Below are 18,803 nucleotides of genomic sequence, written 5' to 3' on the forward strand. Positions count from 1 at the left end.
CCGGTGTTCGAGGTTGAGGGAACAGGGAGGACGTGAGTCTTTCTGTGCGGTTTGTTCAGGTTGGAGCTGATTTGCTCTGGGGGTTGAATAGGTATGCGGAGATGGAGGCGGGGGAGAAGAACAACCTTTCTCATCGGTTTAAGGCGCTGGAGAAGCTTAGAGAGTATTTACAGGCGGGCGGTGGACTCAAGTCTGTGTAAGGGTATATATGCATGCATTAGATAATCCCCTGCAGGGAATGTGTTGTACTCATGCGGAAGACGAGTCCGGTCGATGACCGAAGATCGCTTGTGACGGAATGCGGTGAGTCTTGCCTTCTGCACTGAATCATTTAAGTGCTCATGCTGCTTCTAGCCATTGCCAACGCATTCTGCGCGCTTGAGGCTGGCGCGACACACATTGACACGTCGGTGCTTGGTATCGGCGAGCGTGTGGGCATCACCCCTCTCGGAGGACCCGTCCCCGAATACGTGCGATCGAAATACAACCTTCCCATGCTCCGCGAGATTAAGAACCTTGTTGCTGCAGCCGTCGAAGTCTCTGTCGCCTTCTGCAACCCCATCACCGGGTACTGCGCTTTCACCCACAAGGCTGGTATCCACGCCAAGGCGATCCTGAACAACCCGTCTACGTACGAGATCCTCAAGCCCGAAGACTTCGGCCTGACGCGGTACGTCTCCATCGGCCATCGTTTGACCGGATGGAACGCTGTCAAGAGCCGAGTAGAGCAGTTGAAGCTCAACCTCACGGACGACGAGATCAAGGGTGTACCTGGCTGCTCGCGAAGTTACTAAGGCCGAGCATGCTATCCAAGATCTGCGGCAGCGAACGGGGAGGGAAGCGATCTTCCTAAAGCTAGCTTACCGACTTGGTTTCGGTCCGAAAGTCGGCAGAAGACCTCTTAGCGTAAGTAGCGCTCAAACTGCGCATAGCAGTGGAGCTGATGATGAGATAGGAAGGAACCGTTTATGCATGTTCTCGTTAACAACGCCGGCGTTACGACACCGCCGATCAAGAAGATCACAGGTCAAGGCTATGACCTGCAGTTCGGAACAAACGTGCTCGGACACTACTTTTTGACTCGGTTCCTGTTCTCATACAGACATACCAGCAAACCGGTAGACCGAGTCGAATGATCGTCACATGTTCCTCTGTTGAGAAGTTCTTTTCTGGGCCTATCAACTATGACTCACAAATGGTCCGGCGCGTGTGAAATTTGGGAATGGAAGGCTGTATGCGCAGAGCAAGTTCGACAATGTGATTCTCGCGGCTGAGCTCGCGAGGTGCTATACCAACCAGGGCATCCTTGTTATCGGTCTTGATTCTGGTAATATTCAGACAGATCTGCAGCGTGAGCAATTAGCAACGTCCAAGTGGATCTTGGCGAGTGCAGTTCCCAGCCAGCGACCACGTGTAGCTGATGAGGATATTATTAGGTTCACACTATTCTGCATCCAACGCCATTCGGCGCTCTCTCGGAGCTTTATGCGGGCACAATACCCGAAGCGGAGCAGTTGAGTGGAAAAGTTGGTATTTCCGAGTGCGGAGCCGATCAGGAAACCTAACCAAGTTAATCCAGTACCTTGTTCCTTGGGCTTGCCTTGGCTCTCCAAACCCGAGGACACAGGATGTGGAGGAAGGGAAGAAGCTGTGGAACTGGCTTGATGCCCAGATACAAGGCAAGTAGGCGCTGCTCACACTGCGCTTTCTTGGCGCCGGCGCATTTGTCCCTATCTCTACAGTTACGCCCGCATGGCATCCGGGTTTATTCCGGTTTTCAATAAATACCATGTTGGTGTTTCCACCCGCCTTTCTGAATCTTGTCTAGTTTCGAGATAATCCACGATGCTCGGCAGACTCGTATGTGACCGCAGCTGAATGGATCGACGGGTTTTCCGGCGATAATCTTGTTGCGACCAATTGCTCCAGTGACTGGGGCAGTCGAATTGCCATTTGAAAATTAAAGACAAGGGACGGCATGGGTGTGAATCAAACAGCTTCTTACCGTCACTTATTGGATCAGGATCGTCCAAGCCAAAAAAAAACGCCGTTGTTCGGCTTACAGCTGCCGGTGTCCCGGTGGCTGTGTCATCACCTGATATGGCTCACATCAGTACGTAAGTGATCTGACTGATGAGGGCTTGTCAGGGAACTAGTCGCAGGGTGGGATGGTTACCAAGGTATAACGAGTTTTGTAAGACATTTTGTGATGGTATTATGGCGAGGACCGGCAGCTCCCAGGGGCGGAAGTTGGAAGTCGTGCCGGCGTGCCGTGGCCCCGACAAATTTACGCAGCCTCACCTTCTTGCATCGCCATTGAAAGAAGTCAGCTCCGGGAAGAGCGGAACAGGTGAGAAATGGGTGACGCATGCACCCTGGCAAATGATGACGCGCCTAACTCGTCATTGATCTTCCAGCACAAGACCGTTAAGCGCCCTGATGATACGACTTTCTGGATGAATAATTGATCTGTCTGCATGTTGTGTCGGCCCCTCGGGAACATGGTTGACAGCAGTTGCCAACAATTGCCAGCGTGCTCTGTCAAACAGAGGTCGGGTCGATGCTGACAGACCAGTCAGGCTCAGGGCAAATTGTCTTGGCTTTCAGGGGGCGCGGCGGGAACGGGCGACAAGGTCCGAGCGGTAAACCTCGCAGGTAGTATTGATGGGGAGACTGAAAGACAATGATCTTTTCGGGAAGAAGGGAGAATCTATATCGGGAATACCGCCCATGCAAACTGTGGTCGTGGTGAAATGCGTGTGATGTGAGGGAGCGGTGCGGGAGAGACCGTGTCGATGGGCAGTGTTGGCAGGCTGTTTAGAATTTGAAGGATGACATCACGAACGTTTGCACTTTAACTGCTTACACCTTGGACTGCCAGGTAGTCAACCGTCAACGTCTCTTCTCTCTGGCATGCTGTTCAGCGTGTTAGTCGACTACTTCAGGGAGGACGTATTGGGGCATCGGAAGCAAGAGACCAACATGAGGAATTCCATGAAGCGGAAGCAACTCCGCGTCAAACGGGTTCCCATCTCGGGCGCAGGCACCACCAGCCCATCATCCCCACCGTCTCTCTCAGCGGCAACGGCAAAGGCGGCGACGACGACCGCTCCCTCAACGTCGACCATGGATGGCCGCCATTCGCGAGTACGATCCCCTCGACAGCGACAGGCGTACCCCTCATCCTCATCACCCTCGCGTCCAGCCTCTCATTCCACCGACACCACACCCTCTTTGACCGACTCCGATTCGAACAGCATGGAGACCGACGGCCGCCCTCCTCGTTCTCCTCCTCCTCACATCTTTCCTCAATCCGCCATTCATTACATAGACAACGCGACTGGCAAGCTGAGTACTCCACTTCCCAAGGCACCGGTGCAGCTTCCAGTCAACTTCGAAGGACAACCCCATCGTCCTGACTCGCCGTATACGCGCTCCCGGACCCCATCAACCACCATGGGACAGACGCCATCCTCATCACCTCGGGAGCGGCGAAGATCTAGAGTAACATCAGATCTCTCGTTCTATCTCGCACTACCCTCCCTGTCGGACCTATTGTCAAAGCCACGGATCCTCCTACGTCTCCTGGCCAACGGACTCGTTTTGGGTGACATTGTGGCGCTTATGCAAACTTGTCGTAAAACAAGAGAGGCTTTGACACATGATGGGGAGATACGAGAGATTATCTTTGAACGGACTATACCTGGCTATCGACGAAAGATAAGCGATTATACCCTCGACGAGGACGTTTCTGCGACCATGGTAGATTATGAGCTACTTGGTATGTCGAGCATACACCCTTGTCCTGCTTCAACTGATGAATCCACTAGGGGAATCATTGGCCATGCCCCTTCACCGATATCCAACTCACGCATTGCAAATTCTTACCTCACCACCATCTGCCATACCGAGCGTGGAAGCTCAGCAAATAACGCAATACTTGGAAGCGCTTACCCAAGTACACTCGAGATTTGTGCTCCTGCTGCGGTCCCGAGGGCCTAGATGGTCACTCCAGCTGGAATTGGATGATCCCAGCTGGCTCGTGTCGAATGGTGGTGGTGGTGCCAACGCGTTGGGTCAGGGACGGCAGAATGCACACTTGTGGCATCGTGGACCTCCCAGAGAAATCGTCTTCCCAACTCCTCTATGGGGAGGCGATGATGACAATTCGCCGCCATCCCCTCTCACCATACGCTCAACCCCGCCGTCAGTTCCCAAGCGCAGCACAACCAAGCGGCGGTCGTCTGTCCTTGTCAACCTCAGGAGGTCCAACTCCCGCGCCCCGCCGCCACCGCCAAATCCCGTGCCTGCTGCGCTGTCTTACTATCGCCAGCCACAGTTGATCGTTCCACCTAATCGACGAGCTTCTTTTTCGCGTTCGCTGGACTCTTTCGTTGGCGGTCCTACCTTCCCTGGATTGCCCCCATTCGGGCACAGTCCATCCAACAACTTGACTTATCCTCATGGCTCCGCCCCTCCCGCTGTTGTGTCCTCTCAGACATGGCCGCGTTCGACGCCTTCTCCACCCCTAATTTCCCCATCACCACCGTCTCCCACGGGTTCGGGCTCCCCCTCAGGCTCCGACTACTCGCCTCCGTCCCTCTCCCATGTAACGCTCCCGCCGATGCAACCGCATTCACAGTTCTGGGGCTCTCATGGCTTGCCTCCTATCACTTCACCTCACGACCTGCATCTAGCATGTCTTCCAACTCGAGCAGCTGTCATTCGCGTGTTTGTTCCTTGTGCTTCGCTCTCCCCCTCCGCTTTGCTGGCATGTGAAGGACAACTTTTCGCATCCGGTCTCTGGCATTTTCTCCATCCTGGCGACGTGGTGTGCAACCTGGGATATATTCCGCATGCCGGGTCAAAGTCGACATCTCCTCAATCATCCTCGGCTGAGATACCGGTTGATCCCATGCAGGGTGATGAGGACGCACCTCGAGGTTGGCTCTTGTACACGGGCACGTCACTAGTGCCATACTACCCTCCCGCTCCTCCACCGCTGAAAAATCCCCTCTCTCTTCCCACTCCAACCTATTATACGCACCTGTCGACCACCGCCCCTAGGTTCCTCCTGACCCTTCCGGGGAAACCAATAGACCGACCAACACTTCAGGCATCCATCATGACTCTTCCACCTCCACACTTGGGCGCCAATGTCAAGATACAAGTGTGGCGGGCTCGCATCACCGTGCCTGGGGATATGATAGTGTACCCGAATGACAGCATGCAAGGCACTTATATCGGGCCGGGATGGGCAGGAGAATGGGTAGTTGAGGCAGACGGGACGAAGGAAGGGCTGAGCGCGTTGATGGATGCCGAAGAGGGAGGTGAAAGAGTATGGGAGGTGGTCAAGGGCAGGAGTCGACCTGGCAGAGTCTGGCTGAGGTGAGTGCGCTGTGTTTTGAATGGGTTTCGGTTTCTTTTTCTACACTGTCGTGTTCTTTCCCAACGAAGGCGATCAGCCTTCTATCGCTTCGCGCGCGCAGTTCTTCGTCTTGCGCATTCTCCTGAAGATATCCGTATTCCTCGGGTCCAGAGCCCAAGATAGGGTATCCGAACACATCGCGTCCACCGCGGATCACCCCTTTCCTTTTTGAGTCCATGCGAATTCTTCTATGTTCTCGTCCATCTGTTATCGCGTTCCTAAACGATAGTGATTGACGCATACGTAGACTTATCAGCACTCCTTCTCCTCCCAGGAGTGAAGAAAAGCCACAAGAGCTCATGCAGCGCCTAAAGTAGTCACTGTTGAGCAGATCGCTACTCGAAAAAGGAAGCCATGTCGATCGCTTTATATCACCTTTCACGACACCCACGAACGTTCTCAAGCCCCGCCATTTATTTATTACTTAGAGTTTTCAAGCTCACCGTCCTTGCCGCCATTGCGGAATCGCGATTATATCCACCTTCTGACTTTATAATAGCCTGTGAGGGTTGTCATTCCTTCTTCGCTGCATGTTGCATTCACAATTCTTTTTGGACTTTCCACTTCATCTGTTTTTATTCATCGCGTGGACTTTAAGTGGCTTGCTCGGGGACTATCACAATTATTTTGGCGGATGTCATCCTTGCTGTTATTTCCCATGTTCTTTATGTGCTGGAATGTTGGACTTTTTTCTTGCAGCTGTCGTGTCAATTCCCTAATCTAGTCATTGTACGGACGTGGATCTGAGCAAGTACAATAGAACAATGCCCCCAAGAACTTTTCAACTGTACGACGCACCGCCTAGAGAAGTCTTATCATGTGTCTCATCCCCTGTGAACAGGAAGAAGACGTCACAGATAGCAAAAACAAGTAACCTGACAACTGTTGTTCGGTCTCTGCATGCGTTAGTTCGGACTACAAGAGAATCCGTTACATAAGCGACGGAGGCTTTTCTCCTTCGCGTCTTCGGTGACTTCGTCGTTGTACCTCTTGCACACCACCTCCGCCATCTTATCTGTATCTCATCATGGCCGACGCGGAAAGTATCTCACTTGAGGAGACGAACAAGATCCGGATATCTCTCGGCCTCAAGCCGCTCACAGCTGATTCACCGCCGCCTGAAGAGTCAGCAGAACGGAAAGCCCAGAAGAACTTCGAGGCGGAGCAGGAGCGACAGCGCAAGGAGAGGGATGCAGAGTAAGTTGTATCGCTGTGACGGCTAGGAATATGCTGACTTCGTCTGTTTTTTTCCACCCAGGCGCATTAAAACAGCTGCTAATAAGTGAGTACTATCCTACAATCATCCCGCACGCTCTGCAACTCCTCTGTTTATCGTAGATCGGCTTGCTCATTGCCTCTCTGCTATGTAGGGCTCGTAACAAACGCGAGTTAAATAAACGGTTAAAGGGTGCTACTCTCGGTGATGCAGATGTCGAACTGGACGATACCAAGGCCTGGCTCAAAGCCAGTAAGCGCCGCGAGAAAGAGCTTGCTGAACGACGTCAGCGAGAGCTGGAGAGCATGGACAAGGTCTTCCAAGGAGAAGATTACTCCGAGAGTGAGTCATATGTTCCATGTATCTCGAATACACTTAACCTATTCCCTGCAGAGGACCTCCAAGGCTTGAAGGTTAGCCACGATCTGGATGTTATCGATGAAGGTCAGGAGCGTATACTCACGCTGAAAGATAGTCGTATTCTTGACAACGAAGGTTGGCCCCTTTTTCATATATGCTATCAAATTCTTACCGTGGTGCCTCAGAGGATGAACTCTTTGACGAGGAAATGGCCCGGGATGAGAAGGATCAAAAGCGTCATGAACTCAAGACTAAGCGTCGCGACTATAAGGGATACGATGACGATGAATTCGCCAGTGGAGGCGAGTTTGGCAAAAAAACTGTGTTGGTCAAGTACGATGAGGACATCAAAGAGGCGCCTGAAACAGTACGTTTCCCTTCGTGCGGTGTTATTATCAGCCAACTAAGATTGTTCTCTCAGGGATTCCGCATAGGCGGACCATCACGACCCACAAAGAAGTCCCAACGAGCTGCTGAAGAGGCAGCAGCTGCTGCAGTCAATAAGACGCTCTTGAGCATCGATTATTCCAGTAAGGGGCAACATCCGCGGCCTGTCTTCATCATCTAACCATTTGCTTCAGAAAACCTCGAGATGACTGATTATCTGAAAGAGGGCGATGTGGGATTCAAAAAGCCCAAAGTACGTATATTTCTTTTAAAGTTAGCTGTGCTAATTTTGTCCTCGTAGAGCAAAAAGAAACGGTCCACACGTCAAGTTGAAGTGGATCCCGATCTCCTGCCAACAACCGCAGTGATTGCTCCGAATGGTAAATCAGTCAATGAAGAGGGCATGGATGTTGATATCAAACCTACCATCTCAAATCCTCGCACGCGAGACCTCGATACCAACTTTGTCGATGACGATGAGCTGCAAGCTGCTTTAGCACGGTCGCGACGAGCAAAAACGGCAAAGGTCAAGAAGATATCGCCGGAGGAACTTGCTCGACAGCGTAAGCGAAGTTTGATTCAGACCTTCTACTTTTGTTGACGATTGCTTAGTGATGGATGAAAAGAAAGACGTAAAAATGGAGGTTGCAGAACCCGATATCGTTCCCGCGGAAGACGACGGTTTGACGATCGACGATACGACCGAATTCATCCGCAATGTTACACTTCAGCCTGTCATCATCAAATTACAGACGCAGCCAAAGCAAGAAGACAGCGCTACTTCCGTCCCCTCTCCGAAAGTCAAAGAGGAGCATATGGAGGAGGACGAGGCCATGAGTGAGCTAGAAGCTGGCGAGGTAGACGAGGATGAGGAGATGAATGAGGAGGACATGCTGCAAGCGATTGAAGGCGTCATAATGGAGGCGGCGGAAGCAGTGAAACAAGAGGAAGTTAATCGAGAGGTACGTCTCAGCGAATTTGCAAATGTCTTTGCCTAACGACACATCAGATTGGAATCACGAATGAGCCGGTTCTTCAGGGTGCAGGCCTTGCAAGCGCGCTTTCCCTTCTCCGTCAACAGGGCCTCATCGCCAAACCGAATGCCGCCATGGTCGAGCGTGAGAAGATACAGAAAGAGCGGGATACCTGGCTCACCGACCATAACCGTCAGCTGGCGATACGGGAAATGGAACGAATGCGCTCGCGTGGTTCCGGCGCCGCGCAGGGCACCAGTGCCTCAGATGCCCGTGAAGTTGCCAAGCTTTACGAGAACTACAAGCCAGATGTCAACATCGAATACCATGATGAATTCGGCAGAACCCTAACGCCCAAGGAAGCTTGGAAGGCACTTTCGCATCGCTTCCACGGAAAAGGCTCTGGCAGGGCTAAAACGGAGAAGCGGCTCAAGAAGATTGCTGAAGAGCGGAAGAGGGAGGCAATGGCTAGCGGGGACACGCCTACGGGGATGAATGAGGCGTTCCAGGCGAGGCAGCAGAAAATTGGTCAAGCGCACATGGTTCTGTCCGTTGGCCAGAGGGGGTAAGCTCACCTCCTTATTTGGCTCACACATGACTGATGGGTGATTTCATCAAGGGCTGTGCCACAGGCTGCAGAAGTTCTCGATCGCAAGGCGCTAGCAAAGAGACCGGAAGAGAAGACAAGAAAGAAGGAATCTTCCAAACTGTCCCAATCCTTTACGAATGGGGACCCACATGGTCTGATCAATGTCACCCTACCAACTTCCGCCAATTTGCCAGCTTCCCCCGCCAATGCCTCCGGCGAAGTGTCTCCATCGCCCGTTTCAGGGAGGGGTATGAAACCTGCATTTGCGCGCATAACATCTGTCGAGCCTTCGCAGAGTGCCCCTGGTTCTGGAGGTGCTAGTCCACTTGTAAATGGAGAGAGGACCAAAGTTGCATTCGGTCTGAAAAGAAAAGCTGCTGATGAGGGCGAGGGCACACCTCCTTCCAAGAGACGATAGATCCGTCTGTACCACATGTATTGTGCTTGTATTAATATTTGCGGGTCAGTGGGACCTTCGTGCGGCTAGTGATGGGTGTGGGCTCAGCAAGGTTGGAATCAACGTTTCGGTTCATTTGCTCCCTTCTTCAACTTCTTTTTGATGGTCACTCTTCTGAACAGTCTCCTGCGAGTCAAGTGTGTGAAAATTGGTCCAAGAAATCAATTGGTATTGCACCTATCTGAATCCTGTCTGGCTTTATTCTGGCAAACTGAACTCCACTACTATGTGTGATGGAATCTCCCTCATTGAAGTAGACAAAGACCCTGCGGAGTTGTCGATATTTGAGACCCTTGACTCTCTGTGTCTCGTTCAGTTCAACCTTTGGTTCAGCTTGAGCCGACAGATTTCCCTTTTTGTGCCTCGCCCTTTGTGGTACCTTTGTACCATGAAAGTACATACGCTTTGATGCATTAGTAGTCATAAAGGGCGAGTGTTATGTGTTGACCATTCTCAAAAGTGCCGTTACTTGAGACTCGTCGATCACCTATGTACCTAGCATAAAGCCGGTTGCCTGCTTCTGGGCAGACCGCAGACCCAACAGACGGCGAGGAAAGTTTACCGCATTTTTGGGAGAGACAGACTTTCCTTGGACTCGATAGATTCAAAAAGGGAACATGGATGACACCTTTGAGGCTCGAACTCAAGACCTTCTGTGTGATATTCACAAAGTCACAAACCGAGTTGTGGTTAAGGAATGTTAGACAGATGCGCTAGCCAACTGCGCCAAGGTGCCGGTAAGTTTACAGGTATTAGCTTCGACATCTTGAATCCTTTTACTAGAGCACTCAGACGCGCAGTAATATAACCCGCAAGAGCATTCTGCGAAGGACCAACAAATGCCACAAATACGACACACCGAACAAAACCGTATAGGACACTCGAGGGGCAGAATACAGGCGGGGTCCGGCATTTCATATTCCCCTCAGGTCATCTTTGACATGTGCCTAACATGATCATAAAATGACTTCCTCGTCTCCTCCGTGCTCCATTTATTCGCTCCAGCATCGTCCGCGTGATTGTCGAGATAGAACGCGCCCTTGGCGAATACTTCTGATAATAAAGGGTGCACCAGCCATTCGCTTGCCTGCGCAGGAGACTCGGTGAGGGGTATAGTAAGAGGAAGGAGTGCCTTTCCGATCCAGCCGCCTGTGATGATCGGCGTGCGAACTCCCCCAGGATACATATGGGTGAAGGAGATGTTGGGATATCGACGAGCCATTTCCTTCCAGTCATGTCAGCGCACTTGAACCTCCACGGATGTGAATGCACGAGCTTACGTCTACCATGATATCATTACCGGTTGTCGCGTGATTCTTGGCCGTAACGAGGCTGTAGTTCTTCTTCAGATCGAGATCGTCCCAAATCACCTTCCCATTGCCTCCAGCGCTGAGCACTGTCACGACACGTGCCTCCTCCCCCATTCCCTTTGCTCTGTCCAGCAAGGGCATCAACTCAAATACGAATTTCCACCTTCCGTACAGATGCAATGCAAGCTTGCGGTCGATACCCTCAGTTGTCTCCGTCCGGCCTTTCATAGTTAGGATGCCCTGGCTCAGAAATAAATAGTTGAGCTTAGGCAGTCGCTCCCGTAGATCCGCTGAGACCTTGGCGATCTCGTCCATCATAGTTGCTTCGCATTTCACAAACTCGTATTTGCTCCCTTCGGTTTGCGGCAAGGATGCAATGATCTTTTCTGCAGCTTCTTTATTTCGTCCACAGAGGATGATGTGCACATTGCTGTTGGTGTATCGCGCCAAGCTCTCAGCTGTAGCTTGCCCGAGGCCAGATGTACCACCAACGAAAAGGGCCACCGGCCTGAAAGAAGGGTGATAGGTCGCGTTAGCAGCGCGCACGGCTTGCCAGGTGGGCATTGTAGTTTCAGTAGAAGGTCAACACTTGTCCAAGATCATCGACTTTATAGAGAAACACAGTCGAGTCCGGGGTGAGCGGTCTTCGACTTCCGGCAAGCCATGGGTCGGATGCGTGGATCTACCAGGGCCACGTCATGGATGGTTTCAAACCGGACCCTTAGCTGCGTCGGACACACCATTACCGTCGGATGGGCTGGTAATACCAATAAGTAAAACAAGGCCAAATACAAGAAAATACATGGTCATCACGCGACCCCATACGATATCAGCCATCACTCTGCCGCTGTCTTTTCGCCTCTTCCTCATGTGCCTGCCCGTTCCACTCCGCCTGTTGTTCTCTGCCTTCCATTCCCCAATTTTGACCAGTCCGCATTCCTTGCCTGAATACATCCCCGAGTGCAGTCCCTGTACAGTTTCAACACATATGCGGGAGAAGAAGTTCTAGAGACACGCACGTAACTCCTCGTCAGGATCACGCCCTTCGGCCTCGGCGCGCCTCATAATATCCTCCACTCGATCCATCAGACCGGTCGTCATGTTGTGTGCTGTGAGATCTTGAAGGTGCTCAGAGGGCATAACGGCCTGTGAGACGTGGTTTCCAGATGCATCGGCACCATCGTTGACAGAAACACCGGGAGCCGCAAGGGATCGCAGGTAAGCAGATACCTCGGCGAAATCTTCGTCCAATGCATCTGCTGGCTATAACTATCTTTAGTTGGTGGTGCCGGACTGGAGGCTAGCATATACTCACCGTCAGACCCTCCTTGTTTCGCATGTCCCACGTCGCGCCCTTCTCCACCAAATATCGAGCAGTCTCCACATTTTCCACCGTATACAAGGGTGTGTCTCCATCATCATCTACCACATTTACGTTTCCCCCTTGGGAGCTCAAGTATTCGAGTATGTGGATGTGGCCGTATGAAGCAGCCGCGTGCCTGAATAATCTGATGAGAACACCGCGGGCATATTTCTGAAAAGACATACATAGGAGTGTAGGTATACTGATCGGGGGCATTAGGGGCAATTCCTATCTCGAGCGCCTATCAGCAGGGTGCTTTCTCTAGATGTCAAGGAATGCCAACCAACACGGCCCACAAGCTCCTACAGCTGGCTTTAGCAGTGAACTTCACTCCAATGGGAATATCGAACCTGGACACGCTCGAGATCGCCATCGCCAGCGGCAACCCATATATTTTTTCCGCTCGTTGCCACTGGTGCGGGCATAATGGCAGTGGCGATTGGGATGTCAATTCCAGCAACAGAAGCTGAAGAGCGCTGGGCAAGTTAACGTTGTTACCAAACTATATCCAGGGTCATTTACTTCCGGTGCTTCTGTTCGTCACCGGCGAAGATGCGTGGAATGATCTTTCTTTCTGGACATTTTTTTTGGTTCTGTGTAGGACACTGCTGCTGAGGTCACAAGTTGCCCGGGCCTCTTTATCCCAACGAGGTCGCAGTATTTTGTGCTCTGAGGAAGAAGAAACCCATGTTCCTTCTAATAAGAAACAAGCCTAGCTTGTGTACGCGGACCCAGGCTCCAGGTCTAATTTCGGCTCAGGTGGAAAGCATCGAGGTGCTTTGACAGGCACACCTCCGATGTTTGCGTTACAGTCGTTATACTGATAACTAGCTAGTATACAGGGGCAGGTGATTGTGTATCTCGATGTCGTTCTCACAAGCGCATGCCTAAGTAGGGCTAGACCTATACCCTGTTTTCAACATACGCCGCGCTCGGTTTTTCGAGCTCCTCAACAGATGAGTGCTCCTTGTCGTACTCGTCGTCAAGGGCTGCACCAACATCCTGGCCGCCGAGGTAAGCATTGGGTCCGTCGAAGATAACGGCAAGCTCTTCGAGCGTCGGTCCCCGTGTCTCGGGGTAGAAGAAGTAGATGACGGAGGTCTCGACAAACAGCCAGCAGTCGTAGAAAACGTAGAACTTCCAGGTGATGTTCTGGAGACCGATGGGGTTGACGAACTGATTGAAGCCCGAGCCGGCACGGGTGAGGAGTTGGGTAATGGCAATACCCTTGGCACGGGTACTATAGGGGAAGATCTCGACAACGTAATTGTACGTGAGGGGCATCATGGTGTTGTACCTGCAGAGATTCAGCATGATGATCTCCGTGCGGGGATTCATGTGACCTACATGGGATAGTAGAGGAAAATCATGCCAACCACAGCGCCACCAGCTTGCAGGTTGCCTGTCTGTGCGAAGTTTGCAGAAGCGATCGTCCAGCAGATGAAGACTACGAGCATGCCAGTATAGGAGAAGAGGTACTGGGTACGACGGTTGAGGACGCGGCACCAGATAGATCCGTTTATACCAGTGATGAGATTCCAGATCATCAGGCCCAGGTTAAGGATGTTCTGCGTCTTCTTGTCCGTGATGCCGACAGAGTTCAGAACCTTAGCGAGGTAGTAGGAGACAATACCTGCATGCGATGGTCAGTTCTGGTATCATATCCAGCAACCCTAGTACATACCATTGCCAGACCACTGAGAGAAGAGACCAACGCAGGCGGCAATGAACGACCGCTTGCGGTTGCCGGGAGTCCTCAAAAGATCAAGCCATCCGCGTTTGTTGGCCTCAAGCTCCAACCTGATCGTTTGCTCGATTTCGGCATATTCAGCCTTGACGAAAGCATCGTCACGGTTGCCTTCAGCATGGTACTTCACGAGAATGTCGAATGCCTGTTCGCCCTTGCCCTTGGCAATGAGGAAACGGGGAGACTCGGGAATGAACCAAATGAAGATGAGTTGGAGGCAGGACGGGGCGATTTGGAGGAGGGACGGAAGCCGCCACGACCAGTCGTTCGTCCAGAAGAAGGTGCCAAGAGTGACACCAGCAGCTAATGTTGCACCGGCATAGTAGCTGATGTTGAACAGTCCGGTGAGAACGGCACGCTCCTTCGGGTACGTTAACTCAGCAATCAGCTGAGAAGCGCCACCAATGGCGAACGGTATACCAAGACCGAGAATAAGACGTGAAGCGATGAACATGCCGATGTTGATGGATGCCGTCTGGATCACGACGCCGACCGCGATGATAGCGCTACCGATGATAACCGAGCTCTTCCTTCCCCAGCGATCGTTGCAGAACGGAACAAATGGGAATGCGAAGACACCGCCGATTGAGAACGCCGCGCTCATGATACCGAGCAGAGCGCCGTTCGGGTTATGAAAGTCTGTACACCTAATTAGTTCAAGAAACGGAATAGACGGTCATCCCCCTACAGTTGAGCCAAGGTTGGACGGATTGAAGGCCGTTGAGAACAGAGCCGTCATAACCGGAGGTCATTTCCACACCAAGGCAGGCCGGGAGGAGCATGATGTACAGCAAGCGGAGATTGGGCTTGTTGTACCATGGTGTCTTATCGTGGGCCAACAGATGGTTGACATGAGACTCTTTCGCGATCTGCTGTGCGTTGGGTGCCATGATGAGACCGAGCGGCGAACGAGAGGCGGACAGGAGAGTGCCACGGCGGGGCCCCACGGGAAGCGATTTATCGCACCTTTATACGCGGTGGGGTATCAGAATGAAATTGCTTCAGAGCGGGGCTTCTGTTCATTTTTCTCCACGGGGTGTCGAACACCCCCTCAGTGGTGGTGTACTGGCGCCTGGAAATCGAGCGAAAGGAGTAAAAACACGTGTAAATGCGCTGGCTATCCCATACACTCCCGGGTGATAGGACGTATTAGGCAGTCTGGTCCGTGTTGCCTCTTGGAACGGCAACCATGATTTGATTCGCGGGCGGCATCCAGGACCGCCGCGCGCCGTGAGAGAGAAAAAGCAGGCCCAATTACAATGTGGAGGGAAGGTCCACGTGTGTTCACCCCGCACTTATAGTGGCAGTGCGGAGCCCCGCAGGACTGAATATGTTGGCCGGTCCGGTCGCCAGTCTGAGAGTACGAATCAATAGCGGATCAGAGACGAGGCTGCTCTCAGGAGGCGGGAGGCGACATCGGAACATAGAATACCGAACAGGCCCCTGAAGGGAAGAGCCGAACGGTCCGTGTGAATGAACAGCCGAATGTGTGTTGACAGGACGTCAGTTGATGCTGAACACAGTGCAGGTGTCAAGTCGGTTCCACAATTGTGAAATGCATTGGCCAAGTGTTGCCCTCCCGCATATGCAGCCAGATATGGACATGAGCTCCGTATGCTTGTTGTCTATTATCGGCGGACTTGACGGACATAGCAGAGGATGACGGCAGAGCTGCTGACGGGCCGAGTTGTGGGGGTTATCCAGGCACAGAAGGCCACTCTAAGCTTGCAAAGAAGCATAAAGCAAGCTCTCACATTGATGCCAAAAAGGAGCAAGCATACAAGAAGGGGAAAGGGACCGAAGAGGGATGAAGGGTGAGATGCTTCCCCAGCAAGATGGTATATATTCTGAGTTGGACCAAGGTGGAGATGCCCCCAAGAACGCGACAGGGAACAGGTGGACTGAACACGCGACCCTGCACAGCAGTAATCTCGGGACGACTCCCGCACAGCGGGTTTGTCCATATACCAGCTTACGAGACCATCATTAGAAACATAAATAAAGAAAGGTCATGGTCATTTAGATACAATGTTCAAATCAAAGCAGTCCAATCCCTGCGCTTCTCTGGCCCTGTCTCTTTAACAGTCGCTTTCCCATCATCAGCAGGTGTCACAACCACCGTTGAGCCGCCGACCAAATCAACCTTACTCTCTTCACTGGACATGGTCCAGCCTTCTCGACCTCGCAGCGTGTCCGTGTCCGTAAAGGACGACACACTAGGTGTCGTCGGGGCAAGTGCATACATGGTGTTGGGCCGTGAGAGGGTTGGATGGGCATGATGCAACGCAAAGAGCGAGTTGCGGTAGCTTGTTTGTTCTCTCCAATACGCAGCGATCTCGGCTCGTCGACTGTCGCGTTGTCGGCGATGGAGAATCCAAAGACCGACCAACGTGCCAGTCATGACTGTGAGCATGATCAGACATACCCCGTGGAATATCAGATGAGTATGCCATACCAGCGAGGATTCCTATACCAGTGACCACGTACTCCCATGCTGACACCTCGCGTGGAACACCTGGTGCCAAGTCACAGACACCATTCTCACAGTGGTACTAGATCATGGTTTAGCTGCACGGCTTAACAAGGCCTAAAAATCAAACGTACCGAACCGCACTCCTTATTCCCCGTACATGCCTGTCCAACAGGCTTCACATGCAAGCATACCCTCTGCACACCATCACAATAGTATTGCGGCGTCTTGCAATTATCGCGCGACACAACCTGCACGAACGTCGCCCCGGAAGATTCGAATCCTGTATATGCCACATTTTCGACCATGCACGCAGAGCCGAGCGTCGCATTCTGATACTGGCAGACGAAGGACAGGCATATAGATCCATTCGAGTTCATGGACGAGGAGAGGTCTTGCCAGTTTGGAGGTGGGGCACACTCATCTACAACTATTTAGGTCGATCTGCAGATGGACGAAGCGCAGCCTCACTCACCGTCTCTATCTAGCTGACAAGGCTTCCCGACCGCAAGAAGCGGTTGACACGCATCCTCCTCATCAGGACAGAAAGTACCATCGGGGCAAAAAGGCGGTTGTGGGGTCGACCCATATCCAAACCTGCCCCACAGTCAACACGTGCGCGAACATACATACTGAGTGCACTCACGCGAACACGTCTCGTCTACACCCTTTCGGTTGACAAGTTCCCTGCGCGGTGCAATAGCCCGTAGCGTCGCAGTCCGTCACAAACCGATGCGTGTCGGGATCGAGCCCGTTGTTGAGGATGTTGCAAGTGCCATTGATAGGCACCGTTCCGAGTCCTGCTGCAGCAGTCTGGAGGGGTATAGAGAGTAGAAGCAGTAGCAGCGAGTGTGGCAATAATCCCATTTGACGGAGAGTATGAGAGAAGAAAGAGAGGAGGAAAGGCGGAAAGAGTGTCAGTAAGAAAACAATGCTGGCGGTACGAAGGACATAATAGCTTTTCAATATTAATGGTGCAAACACATGAGAAGCCCGAGACGGAGGCCGATCGCGTCCCTTCTCTTGGTAAGGAGCGCATCGACGTTTCCACGTGCATCGGAGCCGTTGTTTGTTCTTGGCACATCCGCATTCCAGTCAATTAACTTTCGTTCGGAGTCATACATATGTAGCATCAGAGCAGGGATATAGGAGAGCATGCGTGGGGTACAACAGTATAGATCTGCTGGGATAACGATTTAAGTGACTACTATTAATAGCAACAATACAGATGTCATCAAATGGAAGGGTATCAAATATGCGCGTCGAGTTCCTACATTGCATCATTCCTCGCTCTGCAGCAATCCAACGACGTCCTGCAGATGGGTACGTAGCTCTGCGCGTGATGGATAAGCTTTGAATCCATAACGAGATGATTGTTAGAGATCTTGACCTTGAATGAGAAGCTTGGTAGCGAAGTTCGAGACGATACCTCGGCAGAGAAGCGTCCTGCAGAACTCGAACCGACTGACACTCAACCAAAGAAGAAGAAGAGGAAGATCGTATCCCCACCAACATTGAGCGATCCAGAGGAGACTGGAACGCAGTTGTCTAAACTCCAATGTATACTGGAAACGCAGAGTGAGTACGACGATTGGAAAGATCGCGGTTTTCTCACACCGACCATAACTCACTGCAGGAACCAATTATGCGTCGCCAAACGGTCGAGAACTCCTTTCCATCCTACGCGGTATCCAAGTAGTTCTCATGTCGCGACCTTTGGACAAAGAGCTTCTTCGTCGATCCTTAGAGCACGCGCTCGATCGCATTGGTCTTGTGCTCAAGCAACTACTGAAGTACCACTGTCTGGGAGCTTCTGTCGTCCCTTTACTCGACGGCCTTCCCCCTTCGTCTTCGCACATACCACTAGTATCCTCGCTGTCTGGAATGATCAGCGCACTCCTCGGACACGTTGCGGCGTCCTTTGCGGAGGATCTTGAGTCATTCAGCCGGCTTCTTGGCGACAACATATTGTCACCTGCAACGAACAATATTCTTCCACTGACTCGGAGTCTTCTGGGCCGCGCGCTCGATTCCAAGGAATGTGCAAGCAATTTGGACGATATACGCTCTGCTTTGTCGGATATGACCACGAATGTGCTCTCTTCTAGCATGAACGCTATGAAGACAGCCGCGTGTCAGCAGGTTGCACTTGATGCTGTCAAAGGACTCGAGAATGCGTTCCTCTTGGAGCATGTGTCTTATAAAGCACCAGCTCTCCAAAGGAAGCATCGACAAGAGCGATTGGCACGGAAGGATGCAGTACCCCATCTTTGCTCGATCCTGCGCGCAGCGCTGTCCTCGCACAGGGAAGCACTCCTCGAGAGCAAATCCCCTCGATCCTTATATCTTGCCTCATCCACTCTTGACAAACTGAGCACTCTGCAGTTCGCGCTTTTCTCTTCCGGTCCAAGGGATAATGAGCGTGACTTGCTACGCGGTAGATCTGATCTCGGAGTCGTGGCCGAGGACGCGCTTCTGTCTGTTATCGAGTTTGCATGGATG

General features: G+C 52.1%; 8 protein-coding genes and 1 non-coding gene across 9 annotated transcripts; 3 read left to right on the plus strand and 6 right to left on the minus strand.

Moving 5' to 3' along the window:
* Positions 1–341: 341 nt before the first annotated feature.
* Positions 342–1,218, plus strand: DACRYDRAFT_75791 (uncharacterized protein; the record flags this gene model as incomplete). The annotated part of the gene is made up of 2 exons (XM_040776156.1): positions 342–906; positions 956–1,218. The coding sequence occupies one exon, from the start codon at positions 342–344 to the stop codon at positions 792–794; it is 453 nt and encodes a 150-aa protein (XP_040631732.1). The 3' UTR covers positions 795–906; positions 956–1,218.
* Positions 1,219–2,894: 1,676 nt separating this feature from the next.
* Positions 2,895–3,373, minus strand: DACRYDRAFT_20459 (uncharacterized protein; the record flags this gene model as incomplete). The annotated part of the gene is made up of 1 exon (XM_040771934.1): positions 2,895–3,373. A coding segment is annotated over exon 1 (187 nt), but the record flags the coding sequence as incomplete, so codon positions are not given.
* Positions 3,374–3,389: 16 nt separating this feature from the next.
* DACRYDRAFT_20460 (uncharacterized protein) lies at positions 3,390–6,191 on the plus strand. Its single transcript, XM_040771935.1, has 3 exons — positions 3,390–3,781; positions 3,831–5,388; positions 5,676–6,191. The coding sequence occupies exons 1-3, from the start codon at positions 3,457–3,459 to the stop codon at positions 5,743–5,745; spliced, it is 1,953 nt and encodes a 650-aa protein (XP_040631734.1). The 5' UTR covers positions 3,390–3,456; the 3' UTR covers positions 5,746–6,191.
* Positions 6,192–6,455: 264 nt separating this feature from the next.
* On the plus strand, positions 6,456–9,372 carry DACRYDRAFT_47045 (SART-1 protein; the record flags this gene model as incomplete). The annotated part of the gene is made up of 10 exons (XM_040774738.1): positions 6,456–6,625; positions 6,799–6,986; positions 7,038–7,139; positions 7,190–7,371; positions 7,426–7,534; positions 7,586–7,644; positions 7,693–7,963; positions 8,004–8,353; positions 8,401–8,930; positions 8,985–9,372. 10 exons carry the CDS (start codon positions 6,456–6,458, stop codon positions 9,370–9,372), a joined length of 2,349 nt encoding a protein of 782 aa, XP_040631735.1.
* A 661-nt stretch (positions 9,373–10,033) lies between these two features.
* On the minus strand, positions 10,034–10,147 carry DACRYDRAFT_t18. The gene has a single exon. It is a non-coding gene; the product is annotated as a tRNA-Val (tRNA).
* A 72-nt stretch (positions 10,148–10,219) lies between these two features.
* On the minus strand, positions 10,220–11,285 carry DACRYDRAFT_75798 (NADP-binding protein; the record flags this gene model as incomplete). Its single annotated transcript, XM_040776157.1, has 2 exons — positions 10,220–10,636; positions 10,692–11,285. 2 exons carry the CDS (start codon positions 11,283–11,285, stop codon positions 10,337–10,339), a joined length of 894 nt encoding a protein of 297 aa, XP_040631736.1. The 3' UTR covers positions 10,220–10,336.
* A 297-nt stretch (positions 11,286–11,582) lies between these two features.
* Positions 11,583–12,509, minus strand: DACRYDRAFT_75800 (ankyrin; the record flags this gene model as incomplete). The annotated part of the gene is made up of 5 exons (XM_040776158.1): positions 11,583–11,690; positions 11,741–11,984; positions 12,037–12,220; positions 12,270–12,316; positions 12,435–12,509. Coding segments are annotated over 5 exons (657 nt in total), but the record flags the coding sequence as incomplete, so codon positions are not given.
* A 478-nt stretch (positions 12,510–12,987) lies between these two features.
* Positions 12,988–14,721, minus strand: DACRYDRAFT_47932 (hexose transporter; the record flags this gene model as incomplete). Its single annotated transcript, XM_040774793.1, has 4 exons — positions 12,988–13,381; positions 13,432–13,717; positions 13,769–14,470; positions 14,520–14,721. 4 exons carry the CDS (start codon positions 14,719–14,721, stop codon positions 12,988–12,990), a joined length of 1,584 nt encoding a protein of 527 aa, XP_040631738.1.
* Positions 14,722–15,814: 1,093 nt separating this feature from the next.
* Positions 15,815–17,220, minus strand: DACRYDRAFT_63093 (uncharacterized protein). Its single transcript, XM_040775725.1, has 5 exons — positions 16,948–17,220; positions 16,777–16,898; positions 16,436–16,725; positions 16,287–16,383; positions 15,815–16,234 (listed from the first exon to the last, which is right to left on the minus strand). The coding sequence occupies exons 1-5, from the start codon at positions 17,166–17,168 to the stop codon at positions 15,864–15,866; spliced, it is 1,101 nt and encodes a 366-aa protein (XP_040631739.1). The 5' UTR covers positions 17,169–17,220; the 3' UTR covers positions 15,815–15,863.
* Positions 17,221–18,803: the final 1,583 nt, after the last annotated feature.

Source organism: Dacryopinax primogenitus, assembly GCF_000292625.1.
Source record: "Dacryopinax primogenitus strain DJM-731 SS1 chromosome Unknown DACRYscaffold_3, whole genome shotgun sequence".
In the NCBI taxonomy this organism is placed as follows: Eukaryota; Fungi; Basidiomycota; class Dacrymycetes; order Dacrymycetales; family Dacrymycetaceae; genus Dacryopinax; species Dacryopinax primogenitus.

Coding starts and splice junctions, on each gene's coding strand:
- DACRYDRAFT_20460 (XM_040771935.1), top strand. CDS start 3,457: ATGGGACAGACGCCATCCTCATCACCTCGGGAGCGGCGAAGATCTAGA. Junction 3,782..3,830: donor GGTAGATTATGAGCTACTTG/GTATGTCGAGCA, acceptor TGAATCCACTAG/GGGAATCATTGGCCATGCCC. Junction 5,389..5,675: donor CCTGGCAGAGTCTGGCTGAG/GTGAGTGCGCTG, acceptor ACGCATACGTAG/ACTTATCAGCACTCCTTCTC.
- DACRYDRAFT_63093 (XM_040775725.1), bottom strand. CDS start 17,168: ATGGGATTATTGCCACACTCGCTGCTACTGCTTCTACTCTCTATACCC. Junction 16,726..16,776: donor TTGTCAGCTAGATAGAGACG/GTGAGTGAGGCT, acceptor AAATAGTTGTAG/ATGAGTGTGCCCCACCTCCA. Junction 16,384..16,435: donor GGAATAAGGAGTGCGGTTCG/GTACGTTTGATT, acceptor ACCATGATCTAG/TACCACTGTGAGAATGGTGT.